This window comes from Chenopodium album, chromosome 3 (assembly GCF_948465745.1).
Source record: "Chenopodium album chromosome 3, dcCheAlbu1.1, whole genome shotgun sequence".
NCBI classification, from domain to species: domain Eukaryota; kingdom Viridiplantae; phylum Streptophyta; class Magnoliopsida; order Caryophyllales; family Amaranthaceae; genus Chenopodium; species Chenopodium album.
The window spans coordinates 500,568-526,108 of NC_137836.1; the positions used below are offsets into that span (position 1 = coordinate 500,568).

Here is a 25,541-nt window from a genome sequence, read left to right on the forward strand (position 1 = left end):
CATAACAATAATAATAAAATACGGGTAGTAATTTAGCAAAAATCTACAAGAGCAAAAGATAAAGTTTCATATAGGTTTATAGATTTGTGTTTACTAACTTATTACTAATTTATTATGGTTATCGTTTTAGATATGATTCAATTTAAGCTATCTTCACAAACAACAGCTTTTGTGTGCAGTTTGGTGAGGCAGCTGACACACACCAAGTAACCCCTGATTGACCGAGTGAGTAACCCCTAACAGTAACCCCTGATCGAGTGAGTAATAGCACTAACAAACTAACTCCAAAATAATTGGTCACACGGTGTGACTAGACACAAAAAAAGTTAAATATTCTATAAATTTCATTTTTGAATGATATAAAGTAATATAGATCTAATGACAAATTGACAATATGACACATCATTATTTAAAAATGTTTTTAAACAAGACTGCATGCTACATGGCACACTGCTCAATTAATATTTCATTTCACGTGTTTAAAAATATGGATTGTACAAGATATAAACCAACATGCCACAATATTTAAGTCAAAAAACTGAAGTGTTAGCCACCAAGCTATCCCCATATTACTTGTCATGCTTCCAAAATTATACCTATATAAATAAGGATTTCAATTAGTAAAGTATCCATTATAGCCAATCAAAACATGACAAATTAGATTTGTATGTAAGGACCACATCCAACAATTGTATGTGTAGCCTTTAGCACATCGCTCGAGCCTAAAAACTACTTAAAAATTAGCGAGTAAATAATGTCTAATGTGAAACTGTCAATCAATTTAATAAGAGTATAGTCATTAAATCATATTCAAAGATCAGCTCTATCTTTATAATTTAAAAACTTTGAACAACTAATTTCAAGTCAAGGGACCATATCCTTCATCTTCCTCAACGTTCGTTTCACACTCACTTTTCAAGATAAAAATTTGAATGTATCCCATGTAAAGTAAAGGTAAATAGCATGACTGGTTTTTAGCCATGTATTTTTACTGATGTAGATAATAGGTACTCCTTAACTATATGATCAATATGAAACTGTTTTGATGGTTGAAATTGAATACATGTAGCGATGCTGAACACCATTAACTGGCTTCTAGCCAGGACCCATTGTGTTTTGACTACTTTTATCATAACTACCCTCACCCTCTTAAAAGAAGATTTCATTCAAGCCAAAGCCAAAGCCAAACCAAAATATAAATTACACAATCTTACTCCAACCATAAAGAGATTGCTTCCAAGCAACAGTGTCACTTTCATTCATGGCATGACTGAAAAGAAATCGTCATTTAAGAGTTTAACATGCTCTAACTTATAGTTTGCCCACATGACTAGAAATTCTGATCAAATTTATGAATTTGAGTAAGGAACCCTGACTAAAGTGTTGAAGCATCAAACTGTAATAAGCAAGCACTAGCCAAACATGTGTTATTTTCCTAGGGCACAAGACTACAATTGCTTCTGCATTAAACCTGCTAGTACGACAGAATATAGAACAAGCATATTTTCCCAAGTTGAAACAAATTCCACAATAATAATTCTCATGTGAGAAAACTTATCTGTCAATTATTTAACATACCAAAAAAAACCTCAGATTTGATAACAACGAAATTTAAAAGCCCAAACAATAATTAAAGCACACAATTCTTGCTGACATATTCAAATATCAAATTGGTTTCTCCACCAGTCCGCCTGATCAATACATACATACATCAAAGAAAAAACAACAGTAGTAAGGACAGGAGTTGTTGGTGATATACTAATCTCATGGTTGGCTTTTCAAACCCATGACTGCTCAATTTATTGCTTCAAGTCCCCAACTAAAGCATCCTGCAGATATGTAACAACACTATGTCATACATAAGTAAATTGTCTGCTAAAAGCTCAGCTATACATGAACCAAAGAATGGGTTTGACAAGCTCTACATATATTGATACGAGTCTGTTTACACTCTCATCTTTTCACTTTGTATTCCAACAGATTATTAAAATTATGAATAAAAAATTGTTAGATCTTTTAAGGCTCATGTCAAAGTATTTGTTTTACCATCTGCAAGTTGAAATCCCTATCACAATATCTCACATAGCAGAAGCGTACACATGATGATAAACCAAAACATAGATGGATAATACAAAAATAAATTTGCATTTTGTAATCCTTTTGTTACTCTCCCTAATTGCATGTGTACAAGTTTTAAATAGAGCGCGCAAATAAGGTACGTAGACAGAGATGGAGAGATGTTAAACTACAGGCAACCCATGTTCTAACAAAAGTTTTCCCATACAATTTAGCCTACTTCCAACAAGTTTTAAATTTCTATCAAAAGTCTACAATACTAAACATAGCCCACAAAACAGTAAAATGACAATGATAATAATGATCATCATTAATTTTGCAAAAAGAAAAAAAAAAAAAAAAAAAGCTCATCAACCATTGATATATTTCAATGGATTAGATTCAATTCAACAACCAGAATCCTTTTGCCTGTACACTTCATATTCGCCTATCAATGCTTCAATTTGTAAGTCTAGTGTTTCCAAGTAAACCCTATATCTCACTATAAATCATTCTCTAGCATGTGATTTAATTAGTGGGTTACCAAATTTGTCAAACGCGCTGTGGCCTTCAACAATCTGGACCATGTTTAATAAGCTACTTGGAACACACAACCCAGCTCACAGAGGTGTGATCCTAGATACACAAAGCTCAATAATACTCAATAATACACAAAAGGGCATCCATTACACTATAGTTGGATAACAATAGTGATGGGGATAGGCAAGAGAAAGAAAAAGAGGGAAGAGGGAAAGAGTGAGCATTCATTTTTCTTCCAATTCTCCAACGGAGGAAATCAGTTTATTTAAAGGGAAAAGTAAATGAATCCCTTCCTTTCCTATCACTTGCCCGGTATCTTATCCAAATAAGAGAAAAATGTATCCCCTACTTTCCCTTCTCTTCCTTTTCCCCCAAATCCTATCTAATCATAGTGTTAGCGGAGGTTACAATTTCAAAGAATTCGCTAAATAAAATTACCTTTACCACCCCACCTAATCAACCAAATTCAGCCACACCCTACCCAAAACCACACCCCATCCTAACAAAACCCACCCACCCACCCCCTAATAAACCGACCAAAAAATAAGCAAATACTCTCCAATAATGCACAACCCTAACAATTTCAAGAGAGAGAGAGACAGAGAGATTAAAAATGATAAATTACCTTTTTTTATCTTCAATTATGGCTTTAAAAGGTCAAATTTGGCCATTAAAACCTTAAATTTGAGCTTCAATGGCGGTCATGAGACAAAAGGAGGAGAGAAAAAGGGCTGCAATGGTGGCTAGGTGAAGGGGGCACCAGAACTGGGGGAGGCAGCTAGTGAAGGGGGCACCAGTAGTGAAAGGCAACAAGGAAAAGTGGCGTCAACATATAAACGAGGGATAAGGTGTTGGTACAATAGTGTAAGAGAGAGAATGGAAAGCAAAGCCCTTTGATTTAGATTGATGATAATATTAGGTCATTCACCTTCAACATTGTACCACGAAAATGAGAGTTAGTGGAAAGGGAGTCCCTTTTTTTTAACTCATTGGGTAGGAAAGATAGTTGTTTAGATAAATAAGTACGGTGAAATTGTATAAGTAGACTCATCATCCATATGATGGGTAAGGACAGGTAAAAGTAGGAATGTCAAAAAGAAACACGACTAATGAAAAGTTAAAAGATCAATATATTAATCCTAAGCACGACTTTTATCTTATTTAAAAAATGCTATATTATTTACACACCTGCTAATAATAATCATGACAATGTCATATTGATTCTGAACAAATAAAGTTATTTAACATATTGTTTTTTAATCAGTTTCCAGATACTCCATTATCTCCATGTCGTAAGGCTACCTATCTTATAAATGTCATAGCCTGTACCATATCCATATAGTTCAAAAGGGTCATACCATACACTCAGTCCCTACACCCACGCCCAATACTACATTCATACCCCTGTCCATGTAGCACAGCATATCACTGGTTTCACCCTTTATAACAATCAAATTAATAGCGTTGCTAATAATGTAATAGTATAAGTCAGCTGCTCATCAACCAGCAAAAAAGCATGAATTTTGTAGTCAAACACCCACAAATTCAATTATTCACTCACCCTATGTTACTACAACTCTTCATTTCGTCTTCCTTACCTGCATTGGACACTAGGTATGAAATCCTTTCCCAAACACTCCCTCGGTCTCTTCAAACATCCTTAACCATGTCACGCAGAAGAAAATGTAAAAATCAAATCAAGGAAAAGAATAATGGGTGCATTACATGCTCACGTATCGGCTTCAAATAAATAGAATGTTTACATAAATTTGTACCCTAGAAAGCATAAGCAAAATTGTTAGACAGCAAAAGCTAACACCTTATATCCATTGTATTTTTATGATTCCATCTACATTTACCAATAATTAAGTGTAGACTTGTGGACATCTTCACTAACCTCCAAAATAATTGAAGTGGGGATGGCAAAGAGAGAGAAGGAACAATTGTCCATCAATTGGTTATCATTGTTCTTTATCTCCCAATAAGTTCCGCTTGTATGTACTCTTTACATCCATCAAGAGGGGAAGAGGGGGGGGGGGGGGGGGGGAACAAGCTTTCCAGGGTAAGTAGATAGAGGAGAAAGCAAAGTGATTAGAGTATGGCATCCTAGAAAAAATGTGGTTCTATACTTCTATACATCCCTACGTAAGAAATGTGTCTTCTAGGGGCAACTTGAAAGTAAGTATGACTCTTTTGTCCTCGATTCTCATAACCAACTTGCTTGACAAAAAGTCTTCCAAATGTTCTAAATTCGTCAAGACTCAAGAGTAGTGCTCCTGGTCAAAGACTTTCTGCTCACTAAACTCTTCATGAGACAAGAATCTCACAGTAAATAGAAGAGAAGCAAAGCAATCAAAGAATATTTACATGTAATGCTCAAGGAAAAAATTGTGTCACATCTCGAGGAGCTTGTGAAGGTAAGATGTCTCTTGGGTCCATGTTGAATTCAAAAAGGGGCATGGTCTGCTCAATTTTCACAAATTATTCACCAAAAGTAATTTTTTTACTGGCTGCTCCTACTAAATACTAATAAGGCTGTGCAGATAAATGGTTACAAGGAAACCGTTTTCTAAATTCCTTCTAGCAGATTAGCAATTTATGATCAAACAAAACAATTCAATCTCTTATGAAAATCCCATACTATACAGTAATGGGATGGTTATATAGTTGCATGGAATCTGCTTAAACTCACTTCATCGTTCAACCAACTGAAATATATAAATCCTAACAAACCCAATAATATTGAGAGCAACCAGCAAAGAATAACAAATAATGAACAGAGGGATAATTACGCAGGACAGAGAAAAAGGCGCAAAATCATCTTCGTCTCCAGATAATTCATAGCAAAATTAATCTTTTCGGAGATTGGTTGAGAAAATCTTATTTAAAAGGTACAAGGGAAGATCCAAGCATTGCATTGCGACGCTAGGGACAGCGAAATCTGCGGCTTTGAACACACCTATGCTAACCGTGTATGTGTGAAAAGTGAAATTGAGCAAGAAACAAAATGGAATTGTAGGAGAATGGTTTGAATAAAAAGTAAAGTTGAAGTAAAAAATAGAGCGGAAGATTTGATCATTTGTATCCCAAATAGCATAGTCAAACAGAAATCGACGGACAATGTAAACATTAACAAGAAGAAGAAGAAAGAGCAATTGTTTGATGCCATAAACAGTGAATTGAAAATGATAAAGATAGAAAAACCCTAATGGGTGGAAAAGTACCAGAAATTAGTGATTTTGAGTTTCGGAGCAAATCTCCATGATCTTCTTATCCCTCCTTTCCATGGCGACATCCCACAAGTCGTTGCCAATGTGCTTGGGCTGCGACAAAAATCAAATAATCAGAATTGTAGAAGATGGATGAATGAGATCTAAGAAACCCTAAAAAAAAAAAGAGGGAAAGAGAAGAAACATACCCGGCCATGAAAGCCTTTGTGGATGTAATACTGAGCATTGCCCATGATGCAGAGCATGCCGGCGATGATACCAAGTGGAAGTGCTGCTTCTAGCCATACCAGTCCCATCTTCGATTTCTCTCTCTCTTCCTCTTTCCTTTCTTCTTCTTCCCGATATTGTCAATGTCTATTAATTCCCTTTTCCTCTATTTTATCCCCGTTAACTGCAATTTTTATTTATTTATTTTTATATATATATATATATATATATATATATATATATATTTCGTTTGTTTTACTTTTTTTTTTCAAAATAAAACCAAGTATAATACAAGTACTATTAATTAAGGGAAAAAGTGTCCATTAATGCATACGGGTAGGGGTGACAATATCATCCAAACCTGATGGATAATCATCCACCTGATCCAAATATATAGATGAAAACCCGAACTTAAGCGGATGACGGATGGATGATGGATGGATCAGGTGACGAATCAGATCGGATACGGATGATGATACATCCAATCCATCACCCGATCCATCACCCGACCCATCCATCTATCCACCCGTTAAATTTATATATAAAAAAATAAAAATAAATATCTTTTTTAATAATTTAATGTCTATTGTAGTGTTAGGAATTGACATTTGTTTTAATTTAGTTAAAAGGAACAAGTATTAGAAAGATGTATCAAAGTTTTAATAAAAATGGTCACTTTTTTTTTTGTCAAATCTTGATTTTAATTATGAAAATGAAAAGTTATATTTATATATTTATTTCACCCGAATTATCACCAGATCCACCCGATTCATCCATGGATGGCGGATGGATCGGATGTGGATGAAAAAAAATTAGGTGATGGATGGGTCGGGTGATGGATGGATCGTTGGTGGATGGAGGCGGATGAAGCATCACTCGACCCACCTCCGATCCATTGCCATCTCTACATACGGGGAGACTTCATTTGGGTAGTGATGCTCCAAACTTTTTTTTTTTAGATTCGACGTTATCAAATAAAATTTTCCTTCATAAAAACTACGATCGTCGAGTAGATTTTGCATTGTGGAACATCTCCACTTATATCGCTAGAAAATACAGCCTTGTTGGAGAGACAATCTAACGATTCTTTGTGGCCGTGAGGATGTTTTTCCCCTGATTCATCTGTTTGCATTCGAAAACTTGATAACTTTTTCACCAACGAAATAATTTCACGACAATCCATTAAATCTAATATCATGGATTCAAAACTAATAAATTTCTCCCCCGAAAAGAGGAGATAAACATTGTCTTTCAAAAGAGGTCGAAAAACCCTTATCTTTCGAAGGAGATCGGAAACCCTTTCTTTTGAGGGAGAAAAGTTCCTCTCAAAAGGAGGAAGCATTATTATAAAACCTAAAAAAACTTTACAGAAACTGGGACTGGGGCTTTCCACAGGTTAAAGCCGATGTGTTGGACTTAATGATTTTGATGATGACACAACCTCACTTACTTACAAACTAATAAGTGCTTGATTGTTTAAGTGTGTACTCAGTTACAAAGACTAGGAGAATGAAGTGTCTTATAAAAATACCATGAGGAACAAGAAGGCCAGAAGCAGAGCTAGCCATAAAGAAGAGTTCCCTCACAGGAACTGGCGCTTCAGAAATGAAGACTGGAGAAGAGAAGGTTCCCTTAAGAGAAGAAGCTTCAGAGAAGAAGCCTCATAAGAGAAGAGAAGTTCCTCCCAAGGAACAGAAGCCTCGGAGTAGAAGCTTCATCAGAGAACATGAAGACTAAATATATTTTTATATTTTAGGTTTTATGTAAGTATAAGATATTAAATGGCACTCGAAAAATCTGTGTGGAATTGGTCTAAAAGATGAAATATGTGCATGCTAGTTTTTAGGAAAACTGTTATCATTTAAACGTTTATCTTTTTCTCAAATTGAAAAGATTTTATTTTATTTCTTTTTCTGATTTTCGGAAAATATCTTTTACAAAATAAAATCTCCCATGTTTTCCAAAACTTGCGGCCTACTCTCCCATGTTCTTCTTCAGTCATGGGTTTGCACATTAAGGAGTTCATGGTTCCTTAATTATAGGGACATGATCTTCTTAGTGGGTATGAGTAGTGGCGTAATGGTGTTGCTACACAAAGAGGATTTTCCAAAGCGTTTACTGATCTATAAATAGCCATTAATTTCAGAAGGAAAATCTCACCCTTGCTCACATAAGTTTTCAAGCTTCAAATCGAGTCAAGTGTCAATTCCACACAAGTTTATTAGAGTGTTCTTAATGTTCTTATACTAGAGTTTGTTTTTCTTTCAAGTTGTAATTTGGGAATGGGGAAGTTCGAGTGAACATTTGTGTATGAGAAAGATAAGTGAGAAAGAGAAAAGAAAGAGAAGAGAAAGAGAAGAGAGAACAGAGAAGTGAGAAGAGAGAAAGAGAAGAGAAGAGTAACTAGTTGGGTGACTAGTTCCTCAGGGTCTCAAGTTTGTAGAGGAACTTGAGTTTGAGTCGTTAGCTTGTAATAGGTTCATTTGCCCTATTATAGTGAAGATTCATTTCCCAAAATCCCAAGTGGTCGTGGTTTTTCTCCTTGTTAGGACCAAGGAGTTTTCCACGTAAAATCTCTCTTGCATTCTTTAGTTCCTTTAGTTAATCTTTCAGTTCCTTTAGCTAACTTAATTTCAATTCCGCAAAAAGTTTGGCTAATCTCTCATACTACAATTCAACCCCCCCTTCTTGTAGTATTCCTTAAAACAATACGATGGAAGCCCCTTTACAATTTAACAATGAAGGCTAGGGTTTTGGAGAGAGGAAGGAGGAGAGAGGAGAGGCTAGATGCTCCCAAACTTGTTCTTGCTTGAAAGGTATAAGTTTGGCAAGATGGTGAACTACAAAGTTCTCATCTCTTTTTACATGATTCCGAATAATAGAATTAAAAAAAGTGCTAGACATTATAATTATCACCCAAGATCATATCAAGATTCAAAAGGGAAAACAGCTCTACAAGACAAATGATTCACCAAAACTTGGCAATATGATTCTACGATTATATTATACATACCATACCTTTTAGTTAATTTTAGAGCAAGATTGAGAGCCTTGGCTTCAGCAATAATAAGCGACTAAAGAGCTTTTCCTCGTTTAGTAGCTGCAAACACCCAACCTTCATCTGGCAAGGACCCATAGGTGTTGAGCTTCACAATCCCGGCGGTGGAGCTCTCCACTTCTTCACACTAGGCCTCATCTTGGGGGCATCAATAGTTTTGCATATGCAGGAGGCATAGTGTCCGAACTCTTCTACCAAGTGTGCAACCTTGTCCAAGATCATCTTGTGAAGAGTATCCTTGTTTTCAAACACTCTTTAGTTGCACACAACACTAGGCTAAGAAGACACCTCGTCGCACCATCTTGGCATCTAAATCCTTCCGGCCTTCTCAGGTTACACATCGAGACTGCAGCCTTCCATTTTATCATTGCTGAACATTAGCTCTCGACCCACAAAGTTCTCACCTTGATGCAATAAAAAAAAAAGACCATGACTCACTGATTCCTCCACTCTACAACCCCAATGGACGAGCTTTACTTTAACATGTTTTTTTTTTTTTTTTTGAAACAATACAAACTATTTCATATTACATTGTTTTCATGCTTTTCTTTCACTATGTTTTTTGCTCTATCACTATATATATTTCTCAACTACGGAGTATCATTTTTCGAGTTTTTAATCTTTTTTCCGCTCATGTTGTCATACATAGTTTAGTGTTTAATTTAAGTACCAAACTAGTGTGTCACCCGGGCAATGCCACATGTTGCTAGTTTGTATTTGTTTAATTTGCTAATCAAATTCGACTGTTTAGATATTAAGACTTGTTGGTTTCGAGTTTAAGTCTTGCTATAAACATTTTTTAGTTGTCAAACTCAATCATTACATAATGGAGACAAATAGTATAATAAGACACAAATTAACTTATCTAAGTTAACTATAATTTTGTTGGATAAAAAAAGGCTTACCATTAAGGCATAAACTAAAAGGTCGGCGACAGCGCATATATGATATATCTACACAAAATCTAGGGTTTTGATTTTTGAGGGAGGAATAGAGAAAAGGAAATTGAAAATAAACGAATCTAATGTACCATTATTAGATTTCAATTACTAGTTTTAGTCAATTAATGAATACAACATATTAATTAATTTACCGAACATACCCAATAACACACGAGTTTACCATTAATTAACATGTAATTTTTTTGGGATTTATCATTTTTTTTGCAATGCACATCACTTGTAGCATTTCCATTTGCGAATTAATTGAATATAGTTTTAATTAGTTGAGTATATAACCGGTTAAATAGAGATCATCTACCTTTTAGAAAAAATTGAGACAACTCTTATTAATAGTGTTTGGCCAATTACATTATCTAAAATGTTAATTATTTACTTATTTGTCATCATTAATGTAATGTGGTGGACATTGATACCTTTAAAAATATTTGCTTACATATTTTCCCTCATTAATTATGCTATCTACGTACTAAATTTGTAACATAAGGACAAATTGAAAAAACTCCCCGAACATGGCTAGCCATGGCGAGCGCATTAATTTTATCAAGATTTTTTTTTCTTCTTTAATGATTTGGTCTAGATAGGTTTAATCTAATATGATTCCTAGCACATTTTATCTAGTTTATAAATGCAAAGCCAATATTGATAAAATTGATCATGAGAATGGGTCCTAGATTGAGAACGAGATTAATTTAAAAATTGAGGAATTGGATTTGGAAATTCCTAACTCATGAAATTTATGCTCCCCAAAACTCAAAAAAAAAAAAAAAAAGAGCTCGAACAGGCTCAAATTCGGGTCAGAAACTTATACTTTGTATTTTTATATTGTTCGTCAAACTTTAAAAATTGTGATTAAAAAATTCCGTTAACATATACAAAAAATAAAAATAAAACAGTTTAGTGTGAAAGTCAACAATTTTTTTTTGATAGATTCAATACGACCTGTTCACATTTACTGAAGTGAGCTGAATTGAACTGAACTGAACTAAACTGATTGGAGTTGAACTGAACTGATGAAAGCTAAACTGAACTGAGACCTTTAGTGACTTAGTGTTTTAATTTGTAACATCAAAAGTTTTAATAAATTTTTAATATTTATAATATTGATGGTTGAATGTATGTATGGAATGTTATGCAAGAAAAAACATACATATTTTATTAATGTGGGACAAAGGAAGCAATGTACTCTTTCAATTCTTGTGTAATTGACATAGTTAAACTTGGCACACATGCCAATTCACTAGTTTGTCCTTAGATATATATGATTAATATAAGTAAAAAAAATATCAAAAAGCTGATATTATGAAACTTTATATTAACTAGAGTGACTAATGCGAGCAAGTTAGTTATGTTCGAGAAGCTGTTTCAGTCAATTTTAATTATTAGTATAATTAATGAGAAAAAAGATATAAACATATAATTTTAAAGAAATTATTTTGTGTACCCCTAAGATTTTAAAAAATACACTGTCACAAAAACAAAAGTATGGAGAAAATAAATAAAGAGGAAAAACCTTTTTTTTTTTTTTTTTTACACAATTTGCTAACTTTCGGGCCATATACACATTTATTAACCGCGGTCATGGACGGTGAAGGTGTATATTCTGTATAGCACGGAGTAATTGACAGTAAAAAACGGTTGAATGAAAGGGCAGGGGTGGACGTATGACGTTGAAGAAAGGATGACTGATTGACCTAATCAATATTTATCCCGTAGAAGTAGCGCTTAGTTGCAAACTTGCAACAGCAGCAGCAAGTCCAGCAAAAGCTAAAGGGTTGAATGAAGACTATTTGTCTATAATTTAATCACGGGAGAAGACCCCTCTCTTTTTATTTATTTTTGACTAGTTATTTAATTCCACAAACTTTACAGGAGAAAATTTTAATATAAAAAAAAAAACAGCAAAAATCAAGGGGAAAAGCGAGAGAAGTGAGCGCATCGGGAGGAGTATGCTTATCTACTGTTTCTTCAGTCTTCCACGTTGTTATTTTTCATCTTCCATTATTACTTCTTTCATCTATAATACTAATGTGCTACATATTTTGAGTGTTTTAAATTATATTTAATTTAATGAAAATGAAATTTAAAATTGGAGAGTAAAACTGTAACAACTTGGGTTCTTCCCCACTCTCAAGTGAGTAGCTGGTATAATTTGTTACTGCTACGGATCAAGTGATTAAAAAAAAAAAAAAAAAAAAAAAAAAAAAAAAAAAAAAAAAAAAAAAAAAAAAAAAAAGAGTGTAGGTGGGCTGGGTTGGGGGCTCGTAGAGTTGAGTGGTTTCCTTTTTATTACAAAAAAAAACCCTTTAATTCCCTTTTGTGTCTCCTCCTTTTCTTCTGCCAACATAAAAAGCCTCCACCCTTTCTCTCTCTTCCCCCTTTTCTCTTCTCTTCTTCTTCTTCTCTTTCTCTCTCCGCCCCCGCCCCCCTCTCATCCACCTCCACCACCACCGTCGAGTGGTAGGTCGGAACTCATTCCATCTGGCTGCTTTCACCCACCCTATCACCGCCGCCACCACCACCTTCTCCCCCTCTTCGAAACTTACTTCTCCTTATCAATTCTATTCAATTCAATTGAATTGAATCCAAGAAATCATGTCAGGACTCTACAATCCAAATTTCTCTTCAGCAAGAGCAGTCTCTCCTCAGATTAGAAGCGCCGCCGCTGCCTCTGATGATAGGTTTTTTTTTTTTTATTTATCCTTTAAAACCCTACTTACTTGCTTACTTAATTTACTTGCTACTTTGAATTTACCCGATAAATATAATTTGAATTATTTTTTTAATTAATTGAGTATTGAAATTGACTTGGTCTTGAACTCTACTCTACTCTACTCGGTTGTGGTTGCTGCTGCTGTTGTCATTCATGGTGGCGCAGTCAGTACTTGACGGAGTTATTGAATGAACATCAGAAATTGGGTCCTTTCATGCAAGTCCTCCCCATATGCAGCCGCCTCCTTAATCAAGGTTCTTTCTTTTTTCTTTTTTTTTTTTAATTTTTATTCTTTGGATCTGAATATTAATTTTATTCGAGATGACTGCGTTACCAAGTGTCATGTCATCTGATTCTAGTACCATCGGCATCGCCACTTGTGTTGGGGATCCTTGAATCTCAATCAACTGCATTTTTCCACTTTTATCATTAACCTACTATCTATTTTCCAGTTGTTTTTAATCATTTTTTCATTTTATTTGCCAGCTAGGATAATTAAATTTTTCTTTTTCTTTTCTTTTTTTTTGTGTGATGCTTGTTATTACTGGTATGGTATGAATCTGGAAAATTCAATCTGTAACTTTTAATCTGACAATTTTATGATGTGTCAACCATTCCAGACCACATGTGATTTTATTTCCATTTTGCCTAACATTTGTTTCTGCTGCTTTCACTCTTCACTTGATTGATTGACTTATGTCTGCTACATTTTTAAAAAAAAAAAAAATAAAGTACATAAGTTTAGCATAAATCAAAGCACTCACTAGTTACTACACTCGCAGTTACTTGTCTCAATTGCATATCCTTGGACATGTGTCTTCACATTTTCGTAATTTTAAAGTAGCTAAAAGTTATATTATTGGTGTTTGCCTGAGGGACTGCAATGCTACATGGTTTTCTTAATCTCAACTACTTTTATTTAATAGAGCTTTGATGGTCTGATATCTAGGAGATATTGGCCATTGGTTTTGATGCTCTGAATTCATTCGTCAAATAGGTTAAGTTGGTACTTTCATATACATTCATTCCAACATCTTTCTTCATTGATGGCTGCAGAGATTTTGAGGGTTTCTGGTATGTTGCCAAGTCAAGGCTTTGGTGATTTTGATAGACGTCAACATAGAAGCCCCAGTCCTATGGCATCTGCAAATATAGTTTCAAATATTCATGGAGGTGGATATGGTGGATGGAACGGCCTGCAACAAGAGGTATTATTTGCTACGTCTTTCTGTTTGTCTACCTTTGTCTTCCTTTTCCCTTCATATAAACCAATTTTACATCTACAATTTAGATGACTGTGATTAAGAACCACTTATTCTTCTTTTTCACTCTGCTGTTGTTCCCTGTAAACCCTATTTGTCAACTTTTTCAATGACTTGTTATGAAATTATCTCCGCTTTAGTCTTATTTATGAAAACATGGCATTACATGTTAATTTTTTTTTATACACCCGGGTTAATAGTGGCACTTTTGGATTCAAACAATTGTGTATTCTAGCAGTTCTATCTTCTGTATCTCTGGCCTCCTCATCTTTAGCGCGTCTTTTAATATTTTTTTTTTTGTATAGATGACTTGTGGTGATAGCTGTAGCCCTAATAAAACATTGCAGGAAAACTGCTTGGAACTAGGAAGTTTTAGATTTTGTTTGTTTTGAGGAAATCTGCTATCATCATGTGAGGGAGGCTGAGCTCATGCTCTTCACGAGATTGAAAAAACACTGATATTTCTATAAGAAAACTGAGATGTCATATTCTTGAGTCTCATTTTTGGTTGTCTTGACAAAAAAATTAATTAAAAGTATTTCATTGTAGCTGAGTTGGAGACCTTCTAATGTACATATGGCAGAATAGTGGAAGAATTCCTTACGATTATACTTAAACTGGTTAAGTCTAGAGTCCTTGTTACATGATTGTCGTTTCTTAGCAAATATTTATTAGCAACTGTGCTCATAAGCATTATCACTTGGTCAAACAGAAAGGATCACCTGGAACGACTCTTGTGAGATGTTGAATTGGATTCTTGCATCAAATGATTCTAGGTCTGTCTTGACTTGGATCTGTATTCATGTTTATCTAAGTATTTCTTGGCATGCAGCATGCCATTCACTTTTATGCACTGCACTAGTAACATGGCATCCAAAGGTTTCTCCTTTATGTCTGAAAATTATATCAATGTACCTTGATTGCATGAAGTGTGACGTGATGATTACGAAGATGATCGTGCTGCTTCTTTTTTCTGCTAGTGTAATCATCTCCCTTCATGTTTGAATAGATTTTTTCTATTTAATTCCAATATCTGCTGGTGGCATCTGATTAAATTTACTCAGAAGAATGGCTCATCATCTGGTCAGCATTTCAACTCTGTTCCAGTAATAATTACTAGGTAGCCAGTTAGGGTTAAGAATAGCATGTCACTCCTGTGGGCATCTATCTCCTACTTGACCATGCCTGAAGGCCCTGAATAGGAGAGGAACAGAAGAATGGTTTCTATCTTCCTTCATCTAGTATTAGCACCGTGCTTGGCTTTATGCCTTGCAAAGTTACAGTCTATAAATCATACTGTAGGAGTCGGTCTGAGCCATTGCTTTTATCAAAACTAATCTAGTCATGGTTCCCAAGAATATGTGGAACTGTATTTCCATACAGTTTTGGCTTTTAAGAGATTTTTGTGATGGAAATCTAGTGCCTTCTGTCTCAAACCTATATACTGTTGAGTATTGATAAAAAGAATCAACAAAATGCAAGTAGAGAATAGGAGGCAGAATATGAAAACAGATTGCGTTATTTTCCTTGCTAATTGAGTGAATTGGTGGAATTGTTTTAGAAATTTACCGTTACTTGAGCTGGATTCAAGCAATTTAGGATTATACACATTAGCTTTTGTGTCTCTGGAGTCTGATTTTTTGTCATCTGTCCGTTCTATCAGATGCCACAGACCTGTCTGCAACTCTTATGAATATTTAAATACCATGTCGTGCATACCTGCCTTCCTTTTGCAGAAGTAAGGCTACTGACCTACTTTATATCTGCCTTAATGCCTTATAACCCCTGCCTGCTATACTTATGATGCTTTTTAGAGTATTGTTGTTGTTTGATGCTCCAAGCTCATTACCTTCTTCACTATCATAGATTTGGCTAATGCTCTGAATCATGATGTTTGCAAACAGAGATTGAGTGGTCCACCTGGAATGTCGATGGACTGGCAAGGGGCACCTGCGAGCCCTAGCTCATATACTGTGAAAAAAATAATGCGGCTGGAAATACCAGTAGATTCATATCCCAATGTAAGTATAATTTTTTACTTGTACATTGTATTTTGTATGGCTTTATACTCAAATGAGGATGGCTCCTAATGCATTTGTTTTCGTATTTTTTTCCAGTTCAATTTTGTTGGTAGACTTCTGGGACCCAGAGGAAATTCTCTGAAACGTGTTGAGGCTTCGACTGGTTGTCGTGTGTACATTAGGGGTAAAGGATCAATTAAGGATCCAGACAAGGTAAATTTCTTTACTAGTTACATTGTGAGCGGTTTGTTATCATTTTATAAATATCAGTTGGAATTGATTGTTGATTTTTGTAAGTTTATGCCCCTTATTCTTGTAGCTTATGTGGTTTTTCTTGGTGTATGATTCTAGGAAGAGAAGCTTCGAGGAAGACCTGGTTATGAACACCTGAATGAGCCACTTCACATTTTGATTGAGGCTGATATGGCTCCCAATATTGTTGACATAAAGTTGCGCCAGGCTAAAGAAATTCTAGAAGAATTGCTGAAGCCTGTGGTATGCAACTTCAATGCCTTTAAGACCTACTCTTATTGTTTGGCTTCTCTTGCCTTTCTACTTTGGTTAATTGGAGTTTTTATTAGCAGGACGAATCACAAGACTTTTACAAAAGGCAGCAACTTAGGGAGCTTGCTATGCTGAACTCGAATTTTAGAGAAGACAGTCCTGGTCCAAGTGGAAGTGTATCTCCATTCAATACTAGTGGGATGAAGCGTGCTAAAACAGGACGTTAATTAGTATTCTGTATGTCTGAGTCATGGAGCTGCCTCTGCTATGCGTCTGCGTCGCGTCAACGTCAAAAGGCTCACCTCCCAAAAGTGCTGACTGTCAGAGTGAGCACAACAGCTGCATATAGGGCAACAGTTGTTCGTGGTGAGCTAATTGGTGGGTCATTTCCCGTCGTTTTTCCTCCCTTCTCCTATTCTATTTGTCATCTTAAGGTTTTTATTTTTTTTCTTTTTTCTAATCTTTATTAATCTCTATTCTGGGAGAAACAGTTTGGAAAGGGTAAAAAGGAAGAACAAAAGAAACTATTTCCAAAAGAAACAAAAAAAGGGGAAAGTCATTATAGTGTTTTTGGGTTAAGTTTTTTGGCATTCTGTCAGGTTCTTGTAAGTTGTAAGCTATTATATTCATTGGATTTATTCATGTGTTAGCAAACGTGAACAGTGTGGGTATATAAATATAAGTATGAATATTGCACATTTGGGCATTGATATTGTTGTACTTCTATGTGTGCTATGTTACGAGGGGCTTGAGTAAGATGGTTGGCTCGATGATTGCCCTCACGGAAGATGAATGGGGGCTGTCATAGTTGTCGATGGATTAAGGTAGGCTGTGAGAGTAGTGGTTAGGATTTAAGCTAAGCATTCGTATGCAGTGTGGTTTAGAGCGTAGGGTGGAAGCTAGTGAGTTGGGGTAAATGGTGAATATTGATCCCACAATGGGGTTTGATCTGCATGAATTGAAATACAATGTAGGGCAGCTGAAAGTGTAAAATCGCTTTTTAGGCCATTGGATTCCATAAAGAAATGTAAATGTTGGTTGGAAATGGGGTGAGCTGGAATAGCTGGATCACCTCTGGGTTGTGGCTGTGGCTGCTTCACAAGTATAAAACCAGCAGGGATTTGCCATTATTTGTTGCCGACCATAAACCAACCTTCCCAATTTCAGGTTTCACATACTATTTCTGTTGGAAGTTGGAAGTTTGGAACTATCTATTTCCCTATTGGCTGTATACCATTATCACTCCTTCCCCCTCCACCTACCTCTTTTGTTTATTTTGTTGTCTGTCTACGTTCATTGATAAGATATTCTTTTCGTCTCTAAAAGTTCTTTCAATATTTCTTGTTTGTACATCTTTTGCCGCTAATCTTTCTAATTGCGCATTGTGGATCATAATATACTACTCCGTAATGTATAATAATACTATGTGATATCGAATGACTTGATTTTCTAATTGATTCCATTTAGATTGTAGATACAATAATACTCCGTAACATTTAATAATCTAATTTAATTGCACCGATTTAGGTTGTATGACGGGAATTGAAATAAATTGAAGATTATGATTATGAGCCGAAAAATCCTTGCAATGACAATGTTTATAGTTTTTCTCGTGTAGGATATATAAATAAATACAATAGAGCATGTTCTGGCCCCAAAAAAATATAAACCTTAGAAATAATTTAGCATGTGCAAAATTATCAGAAATGTTTGTCATGTTAGCTTGGATGCCAAAAAGAATGGAGTCTAGTAACGTGGATGGTAGGGTTCAATGGAAAACGCCAAAGCTAATTAGTCAACACCATAATTTTGACTTGGCTTGTGAAACAAAGTTTAAAGTAATCGATTATTAATCAGCGTATAAGTATGTATGTTTCATCAGACAATCAATAACAAAGGTCGGTCCCATTTTATTTTATTTTTAATTCATCTCCCTAAATCTTACAACACAAGTATGAAAATATGTACTCATTTCAGATTCTTCTTCTTCATGAGTTGCTATAATTATGTTACGTGTTTTTTCTTTTTAAAGTCTTCAATATTATTTTCCAGGATACAAAATACTTAAGGTATATAAAAAGAAAAGATATACTTCATTATGATGCATGTTTATTGCTTCTTTACAAAGTTATAAATTTTAAGGAATGCTAATAACAATAATACTAAAAGCCTGTTCTCTTCAGTTTAACTTCAGTTTAGTTTAGTTCAGTTAAGCTCCAATCAGTTCAGTTCAGTTCAGTTCAGTTCCTAATTTTCTTATCTCATAAACAATTCAGTTCAGTTCAGTAAATCAGAACAGGTCTGCGGCCATTATTATACAAATATTATTATTGTTATTATACTTAAGGAATGCTAAATAACATTAATTTTCTTCATTAGCACGGGCACCTCATCTGTGGACAATATTAAATTTGTAAGCTGTATTATAATGATATACGAAGTAATAATCAATGTTCAGTACCTTGGTGTACAGTCGTGTTTATTTTTTGTTCCTTGTATCTGGAGCCAAAGGTGCAAATTTTGGTGATATTGTACTACGAGTATTTGCATTTATCAAGTTCAAAGAAAATTTTCTAACGTGTCTCAGGTAAAAAATAAACAGTTAATAATTTGTGCAGTTGCATTAATGCACGCCTCCATGCTGAAGGAGTTTTAAACCTTCATCCATTTAGGATTTGTTAACAACCATTTCTGAAACAAAGAATTATTCAAATTGAAGATTTACCGCAACTTTGGCCTGTCCCACGTATCAAATTACAAATTTCTAAGAAATTGATTGAGGTATGAACTATAATACATAATCCACAAGATAAAAAAAAATCTCATAAATTAACAGAAATCATCTAGTCCTCCACAAGCTAAAAATTATTACTCAGTACTACAAAGAGAGACCCAAGGGAAAAGCTAGCCCTATTACACAAAACATCAAGACAACTACTACCTACGTTACATATTATTTGCAACGATTAGACATTTTTCCTCTCTACTTTATGTCAAATCGTTGCAAATAATATGTAACGAAGGTTGTGTAACAAATTTGTTACAAAGTGCGCTCTGGTCCAAACCTACGGCTGTTGTGATGGTTGAGTAAGAACTTCTCCATCCAAGAGTTCTTCAAATACTTTATATAAAACAGATATCAACCAGAATTTCTCAGATTAAGATTATACAAGTCCATTCACTCAATTCTGCTGAAAAATTTGAAGTCAAAGGAAATCTTGTCTTACATTATGGCCTAGTCACAAACAGATATCAACGAGGATTTCTCATGAATACGCTTCAGCTCTTCAAAAATATCACATGACATTCCCCATAATCTCTTTGCAAGCATTTTGTTGTAGGACAAGGGAGAGGAATTGATTGTCCTGCCTTTGCCACCAAAGAAATACATTCCAGAAGTTTCCTGTGACAATATTACCATGGCTTTAGATTAACAGAAGTTTCCTGTGACAATATTACCATGACAATAGTAGGCCAGTGACAGCTAATGTAAAAATTTGTCACATCACATGACATGAGCGACAATGATTGAGAGTAGTACTAGGATGGGTGACCTCCTGAGAAGTCCTCGTGTTGGTTCATGTAGCCGACCCTACTTATGGGATTAAAGCATTCAAGCAAGCAGATTACTAGCAACATTGGTGTTTAAGTTTAACTGAAGCTTGTATAAAAGTAGTACAAACAGTTTTTACACAGGGACAACAGCTGATGGATAAATGACACTGAAGCAGGAATTAATACTAGGAGTCATAGAGAAAAGAGTTGAAAAATATCAAGGTTGTAGCAGGTCAAATTGAGCATTTACACTTTGTTTGGATATAAAAAAATGGAAGCAGAAGAAGGGAAGAGAAAGGGAGGAGACAAACTCTCTTGTTTGCGTAAAGGATTGGGGGAAGGAAGGGAAAGGAGAGGGATCCATTTTTCCTCTCTCTTTAATAAGCATAATACCTCCAAATTTGGAGATATTTTGAGGGAGAATAGAGCTCACCTCCCCCTTCCTTTCTTTTCCCTTCCTTTCCTCTTCTTTCCCTCCCCTTCCTTTCCTTCCTTATTTGCTATCCAAACAAAGCGTTAGAGAGTAGATTTAGTATCAACAAAGGCATGGATTTAGGATTACAGTGTTATGAAATTAGACAGGAGGGACTGAGGGAGCTAGCTATAATTGGGTGCTCCAAATAATTTAGGGATATATTAACAAAATAATGGAGACCTGATCAAGATATAACTCTGGATTAATGATGGTTGTGCCATTATATGAGAAGTCATGCTGCCAAAATTTATGGCTATCAGTTCTTACCCGAAAATTCACCAGAAGCGCCTTAATTATCTTCAAATGACACTATAAATGGAGCAGGGATCTTTGGGCTAATGACCCTGCGTAATTCTTTCAAAAAAAAAAAAAAAAAAAAAAAAAAACTTGGAAAGACCTAATATCTGATACAAAATCCCACTTTTTACTTTTTTAGACAAAAGACTATGTTCCACTCTCCAAAAATAATAAAACCTTGATGATAAATCGCAAACAGAGAAAAATTTCGTACTTTGACATCAATTTTTTCCAATAAACCCCCCTCTCCCCAAAAAAAGGAAAAAAAAAAATTCCAATCATATCCTCAATTTTTTCAATAGACCAATGGGCCACACTGTCCTATGCATATACTGTGCTAGGAGAGTGAATGGGTTAAGGATATACTCATATTTCTTTGTGTTGTGAAGTAGCATATTTTACATGGCACAAACTTTTGAGGTGAGTCAAGAAGTTGAACTTGTCTAGATACCATATTAAAGCATCTGCAAAATGTAGTTATATAATGGTAAAGGATCCAAAGGCTCTTACAGAAGTGTGCTTTGACATTTTGGTGGGTATCATTGCTTGAAAGTTGAAACGAGCGGCAGAAAAGAGAGCAGGGCAACAAAACTGTGTTTCTACGGGATCAGGCTATAACTCTATAAGTGTTTCTTCAGTCACTTACTTCATTGGAACTTTCACAGGTTTCTCTTCAACCATATGTCAAGGTTTGATTGGCATACCCTAATGGATAGTTGACGTGGATACCCAGTCAATTGTGCCTAAAATACACCTTTTCAGAGGCCCTGGGTCCTCAGACATATTTCTCCTTGTCAATAATATATTTAATATCAATAGAAAGACTAAGTTCCACAAGGATGTGGTACGAAGTTTAATAATCTTACAGGTGGAGCAAGGGCTGCATCAAGAATTGAGCTGATCCCTTTCTCTGGAGAGTGCAATATTCCCAGAAGTCTCAGGACTGCAAATGCTAATTGAGAAAGACATTGTGGTATTTCCCGCATGATGTTGGTTTTCACTGCTCCAGGATCCGCAACACTAGCAAAAGATGGAAAAAAAAAAAAACATGACAGAGAGTGGTGATCAGAATTATGGACAGCTACACATTTGTCAATCATCAGACAAGCTACAAATGTATAACAGTAAGTTATAGCAGCTTAAAAACTCACAGAATGAGAGATCTATCCATTTTAAATCCTGATACCCATACACTCATGTATATATGTAAACAAAGGGGAACTGAAAGTGTGGTCCAAGAAGTCATAAGAAAATGGCAAAGGATCTAACTTTAGTGATCAAATAAGGGTGTGCCCAATTGCCCATAACAATTAATAAACTAATGGAACATATAAAAAAAAAAACTTCTTAAGAAAAAAAGCAGATACAAAGTTCAGTTCCTGTGAATGGGAAGCTTTAAAAAGTCTTCCTAATTCACGTAGTCAATGTTCCTACTCATCTGCAATGCATAAATAAGGGAAAGGCTATTCATAGTCATTCATCCTCCTACGTCCTACGACTCATCTCAACCAGCTCTACAACTCAGTTTTAGATTTTTGCAAGACCTTGGGAACCATATTTTCACAACAAAGAAAAGAAATTCAAGTACCATTTGATGAACAGAGCACAAAGTTATCTATGCTTCTTTGACTAGATATAATAATCTTACTTGATAGATAGTTGAGAAACTTTGTCCTTGGAAAATTGTCGATGAAGCTCATATGAGAAAAGCAGTATACACACTGCCAATAAATACCCAATACGTTGAAATTTAAACTGTCTAATGTAAATGTTTACCGACCAAACAATGTTGAGCAATGCTGACTTACATTTGGAGCACCCATATATCTGAGAAAATGGATACTGCTTGAAATTTGAAAAGGATTTGCCATAAACAAACTCCTCATCAACCTGCACATCATTCACTGAACCAACAAATGATGAGTACCAAAAAGTTTACACTCGATACTCATCCAGTAACTATCAAAATCTAAAGTAAACAAGCCTAAGAGCTGTAGGTGGATCAATAAATAGAATAATTTTTTTTTTTTTTTGGCATAGCATGAAAATTCTTCACAACAAAGCCATTTAAAAGTCCTATGCTAGCGTAGCAAACCAATACCACTTTTCCTTCAAAGAGCAACAATAAATTGTTCTGAAAAACTATTTAAATAAATATAAGGCAAGCCAAACTCCTACATCATATTTTTTTTTACTATGAATATATGACCATGCTTACATGATTACACACCAATCTGTTAAAGAGTAAATAGAAAGTCCAACCTTAAGTATCCTTTTCGATTGGAAAATCTAGTCAATACAAGGCTTACACAGGCATTGGGCATTATTCAAGTGAAAGTTGTTTATCCCATGGAGCCAGATACATACAAACATGATCACAACTTTCTAGTTATTTGGCCAGAAACTCAGAAAGGCAATTCAAAAGAAGGATTTGATGATAATTGAACCCGTTTTAAGGAAATTCGTATATACAAGATAAAATGAAACTGTAAACGAGCCTCACTCATTGAAGGAGAAACCATTCAAATGACTATGATCAGATTAATATGATTACCTGTTCGATGGGTAAAAGATGATACACTGACTATGCGTGTTGGAATAGGACTGTTGATGAGTAATGGTAGTAAAGCTTTCGTGAGACAGAATGCCCCTAAGTAGTTTGTCATCATCATCCTAAGAAATATTACAAACAGATATATATCAGTATTCAAGCATTGTCCAACTGATTAAGGAATTTCTAGAATGTTTTTGTTTTTAGGAAATGAAGCAGGAAACAGAAGTTTAACAACTCAGAGTGTGTTGATTTTCTCTGGAATCAACTAATTTGAACTTATTAGAGCTTATCATAGTTCTGAATTGAATTTGGGTAATTCTTATTATCCCTAAACTAGCACGTGCCTCTAACAAACTAATGGATGAACTACATGCCTTCCTCATTAATTTCAGTAGTAGAAATTATGAATTTGTTATTAGGAGTGAAAAGCATGGAGTTGAATTAAAAATAACAAAAAGGTGGCAAAGAAATGACATGATTACTCATCAAAACCATCATCAGTGGGTCTGTATGATGTTGCCAATATCCCAGCATTGTTTATCAACAACTGGATTGAAGGATGCAGATTCATATCCAACAGCCACTGTGTCAAGGAATTCTTTAGCTTCATAATGGATGAGAAGGATGACAAGTCGACCTCAAAAGCTTCAAGTTGAGCATCTTCATTCTGTTTACGGATCTCAGCCATAGTCTGTCCACACAGAATATGTTTGTTGAAAGATGAAAGAAGTGGGTTTAAGCACAAAATAGTCAAAATACACAATCAACCTACATTTTTAATAACCTAACCTTTGACAAGAGATGACCTGATCTTCCAACTGCACATATGGAGGAAATCATGCATCAAATATACACTAAACTGATCTAGCTCTTATGAAAGCCAGCTAAGTAAGAAATCCTGTGTTCCAGGAACAATGATGCTTATGAAACACTACATAAAGCGGGATTCCATGTATTCAAGGGGAAACTAAACATTAGAATGAGAAAAGAGAAACAAGAAAGACAGACAGAAGGAATACCCAAGATAACAAAAAAGCCTTGTTTTGATAGAGCTTCGGCGACAGCAGCTCCAAGGCCTGATGTAGCCTGCAAAAACAGGCATAGCTTGATACAAGGAAAGTAAAAAGAAAGCATAAAAAAAAAAAAAAAAAGAGAGAAAAGGAGAAGAAAGATTACACCAGTGACAATGCAGATGGGTCTGTTAGAAACAAGTTGTCTTGGGAAAGTGGTGGAGTGGTGACGCCCACTGAAGAGGCGCAAGTGAGAGAATACAAGATAAAGAGGCCACACCACACTCATTCTCATAAATTCAATGGAGCATATGAATTTTATAACTCTGCATATCTCCTTCATCCCCATTCTCATTCTTTCACACACACTGCGCAAAATTAATCAACTTGAATTGAATAAATACTTATCTACCTCACTAATTACATAAATACAAATGAAACCCACTATTCCTATTCATTGATATAATCAAGTGATCCTAATCATTTCACATTATGAACTCACCAAAGGTAAAAAAAATTCAGCCCAAAAATTGACATCTTTCAATAGAAATTAGCTAAAATTAAGGGCAAAGAGTAATTAATGAATAGGGATTGATTAGTAATTATAAAAGGAAAAAAACACACAATATTTAAGATTCCAACCTTTAACCGAATTTGCTTTCTCCCTGCAATTGGGTTGAGCTTTCAGAGACTCCCACAAAGCATTAAAAATAAGAGCTTTTCGTTTCTGTAAACTTTGTAAGTCAGTTATGTGACACAGGAAAAAACCAAAAGAAAAGAGGACGACGATGAACAAGCCCAACACTGACTTTTTCAGTTGTTAGGTTCTACATGCTACAATCATTTTACCTACGGCAAAACCAACAGTTTTTTTTTTTTTTTTAATTAATTTAGTTTGGAGCGATTATCATAAATTAATATTGTTGGGTCCACTAGATGGGAGAAATTAATTAAATATTGTCAAAGCTTTCCAAATAAGGAAATGGATCAAGTATTTAAAAACGGTCGGAAAAGAAAAGTGGAGCAAGTATTTAAAAACAGAGGGAGTAGAACCATTAGTATCTAATTATCTATATAATGGTATCATTGGTTCTAAGGTTA

At 35.0% G+C, this 25,541-nt stretch overlaps 2 protein-coding genes across 4 annotated transcripts; one reads left to right on the top strand and one right to left on the bottom strand.

The window, feature by feature from the left end:
• The first annotated feature begins 12,445 nt into the window (after window positions 1–12,445).
• Window positions 12,446–17,259, top strand: LOC145623318 (KH domain-containing protein At3g08620-like). Of its 2 annotated transcripts, none has more exons than XM_081676467.1 (7): window positions 12,446–12,730; window positions 12,928–13,016; window positions 13,819–13,970; window positions 15,929–16,045; window positions 16,142–16,258; window positions 16,397–16,540; window positions 16,627–17,259. In XM_081676467.1, the coding sequence occupies exons 1-7, from the start codon at window positions 12,645–12,647 to the stop codon at window positions 16,774–16,776; spliced, it is 855 nt and encodes a 284-aa protein (XP_081532593.1). In that variant the 5' UTR covers window positions 12,446–12,644; the 3' UTR covers window positions 16,777–17,259. The 2 variants fall into 2 exon arrangements, with proteins under 2 accessions (XP_081532593.1, XP_081532594.1); XM_081676468.1 differs by having other exon boundaries at window positions 16,630–17,259.
• Window positions 17,260–19,359: 2,100 nt separating this feature from the next.
• LOC145623344 (short-chain dehydrogenase TIC 32, chloroplastic-like) lies at window positions 19,360–25,338 on the bottom strand. 2 transcript variants are annotated; one of them, XM_081676469.1, is made up of 10 exons: window positions 25,083–25,338; window positions 24,607–24,808; window positions 24,450–24,534; window positions 24,220–24,248; window positions 23,913–24,121; window positions 23,431–23,549; window positions 22,685–22,780; window positions 22,525–22,597; window positions 21,743–21,896; window positions 19,360–19,952 (listed from the first exon to the last, which is right to left on the bottom strand). In XM_081676469.1, the coding sequence occupies exons 2-10, from the start codon at window positions 24,793–24,795 to the stop codon at window positions 19,785–19,787; spliced, it is 1,122 nt and encodes a 373-aa protein (XP_081532595.1). In that variant the 5' UTR covers window positions 24,796–24,808; window positions 25,083–25,338; the 3' UTR covers window positions 19,360–19,784. The 2 variants fall into 2 exon arrangements, with proteins under 2 accessions (XP_081532595.1, XP_081532597.1); XM_081676471.1 differs by having other exon boundaries at window positions 24,450–24,516; window positions 25,083–25,332.
• Window positions 25,339–25,541: the final 203 nt, after the last annotated feature.

Excerpts from the sequence above, each read along its gene's own strand:
- LOC145623318 (XM_081676467.1), top strand. The coding sequence starts at position 12,645 with ATGTCAGGACTCTACAATCCAAATTTCTCTTCAGCAAGAGCAGTCTCT. Across the intron at positions 16,259-16,396 it reads CAATTAAGGATCCAGACAAG|GAAGAGAAGCTTCGAGGAAG; the intron begins GTAAATTTCTTT and ends GTATGATTCTAG. Across the intron at positions 16,541-16,626 it reads AAGAATTGCTGAAGCCTGTG|CAGGACGAATCACAAGACTT; the intron begins GTATGCAACTTC and ends AGTTTTTATTAG.
- LOC145623344 (XM_081676469.1), bottom strand. The coding sequence starts at position 24,795 with ATGAGAATGGGGATGAAGGAGATATGCAGAGTTATAAAATTCATATGC. Across the intron at positions 22,598-22,684 it reads GATATATGGGTGCTCCAAAT|TGTGTATACTGCTTTTCTCA; the intron begins GTAAGTCAGCAT and ends ATTTATTGGCAG. Across the intron at positions 21,897-22,524 it reads GTTTCTCAACTATCTATCAA|TGTTGCGGATCCTGGAGCAG; the intron begins GTAAGATTATTA and ends ATCTTTTGCTAG.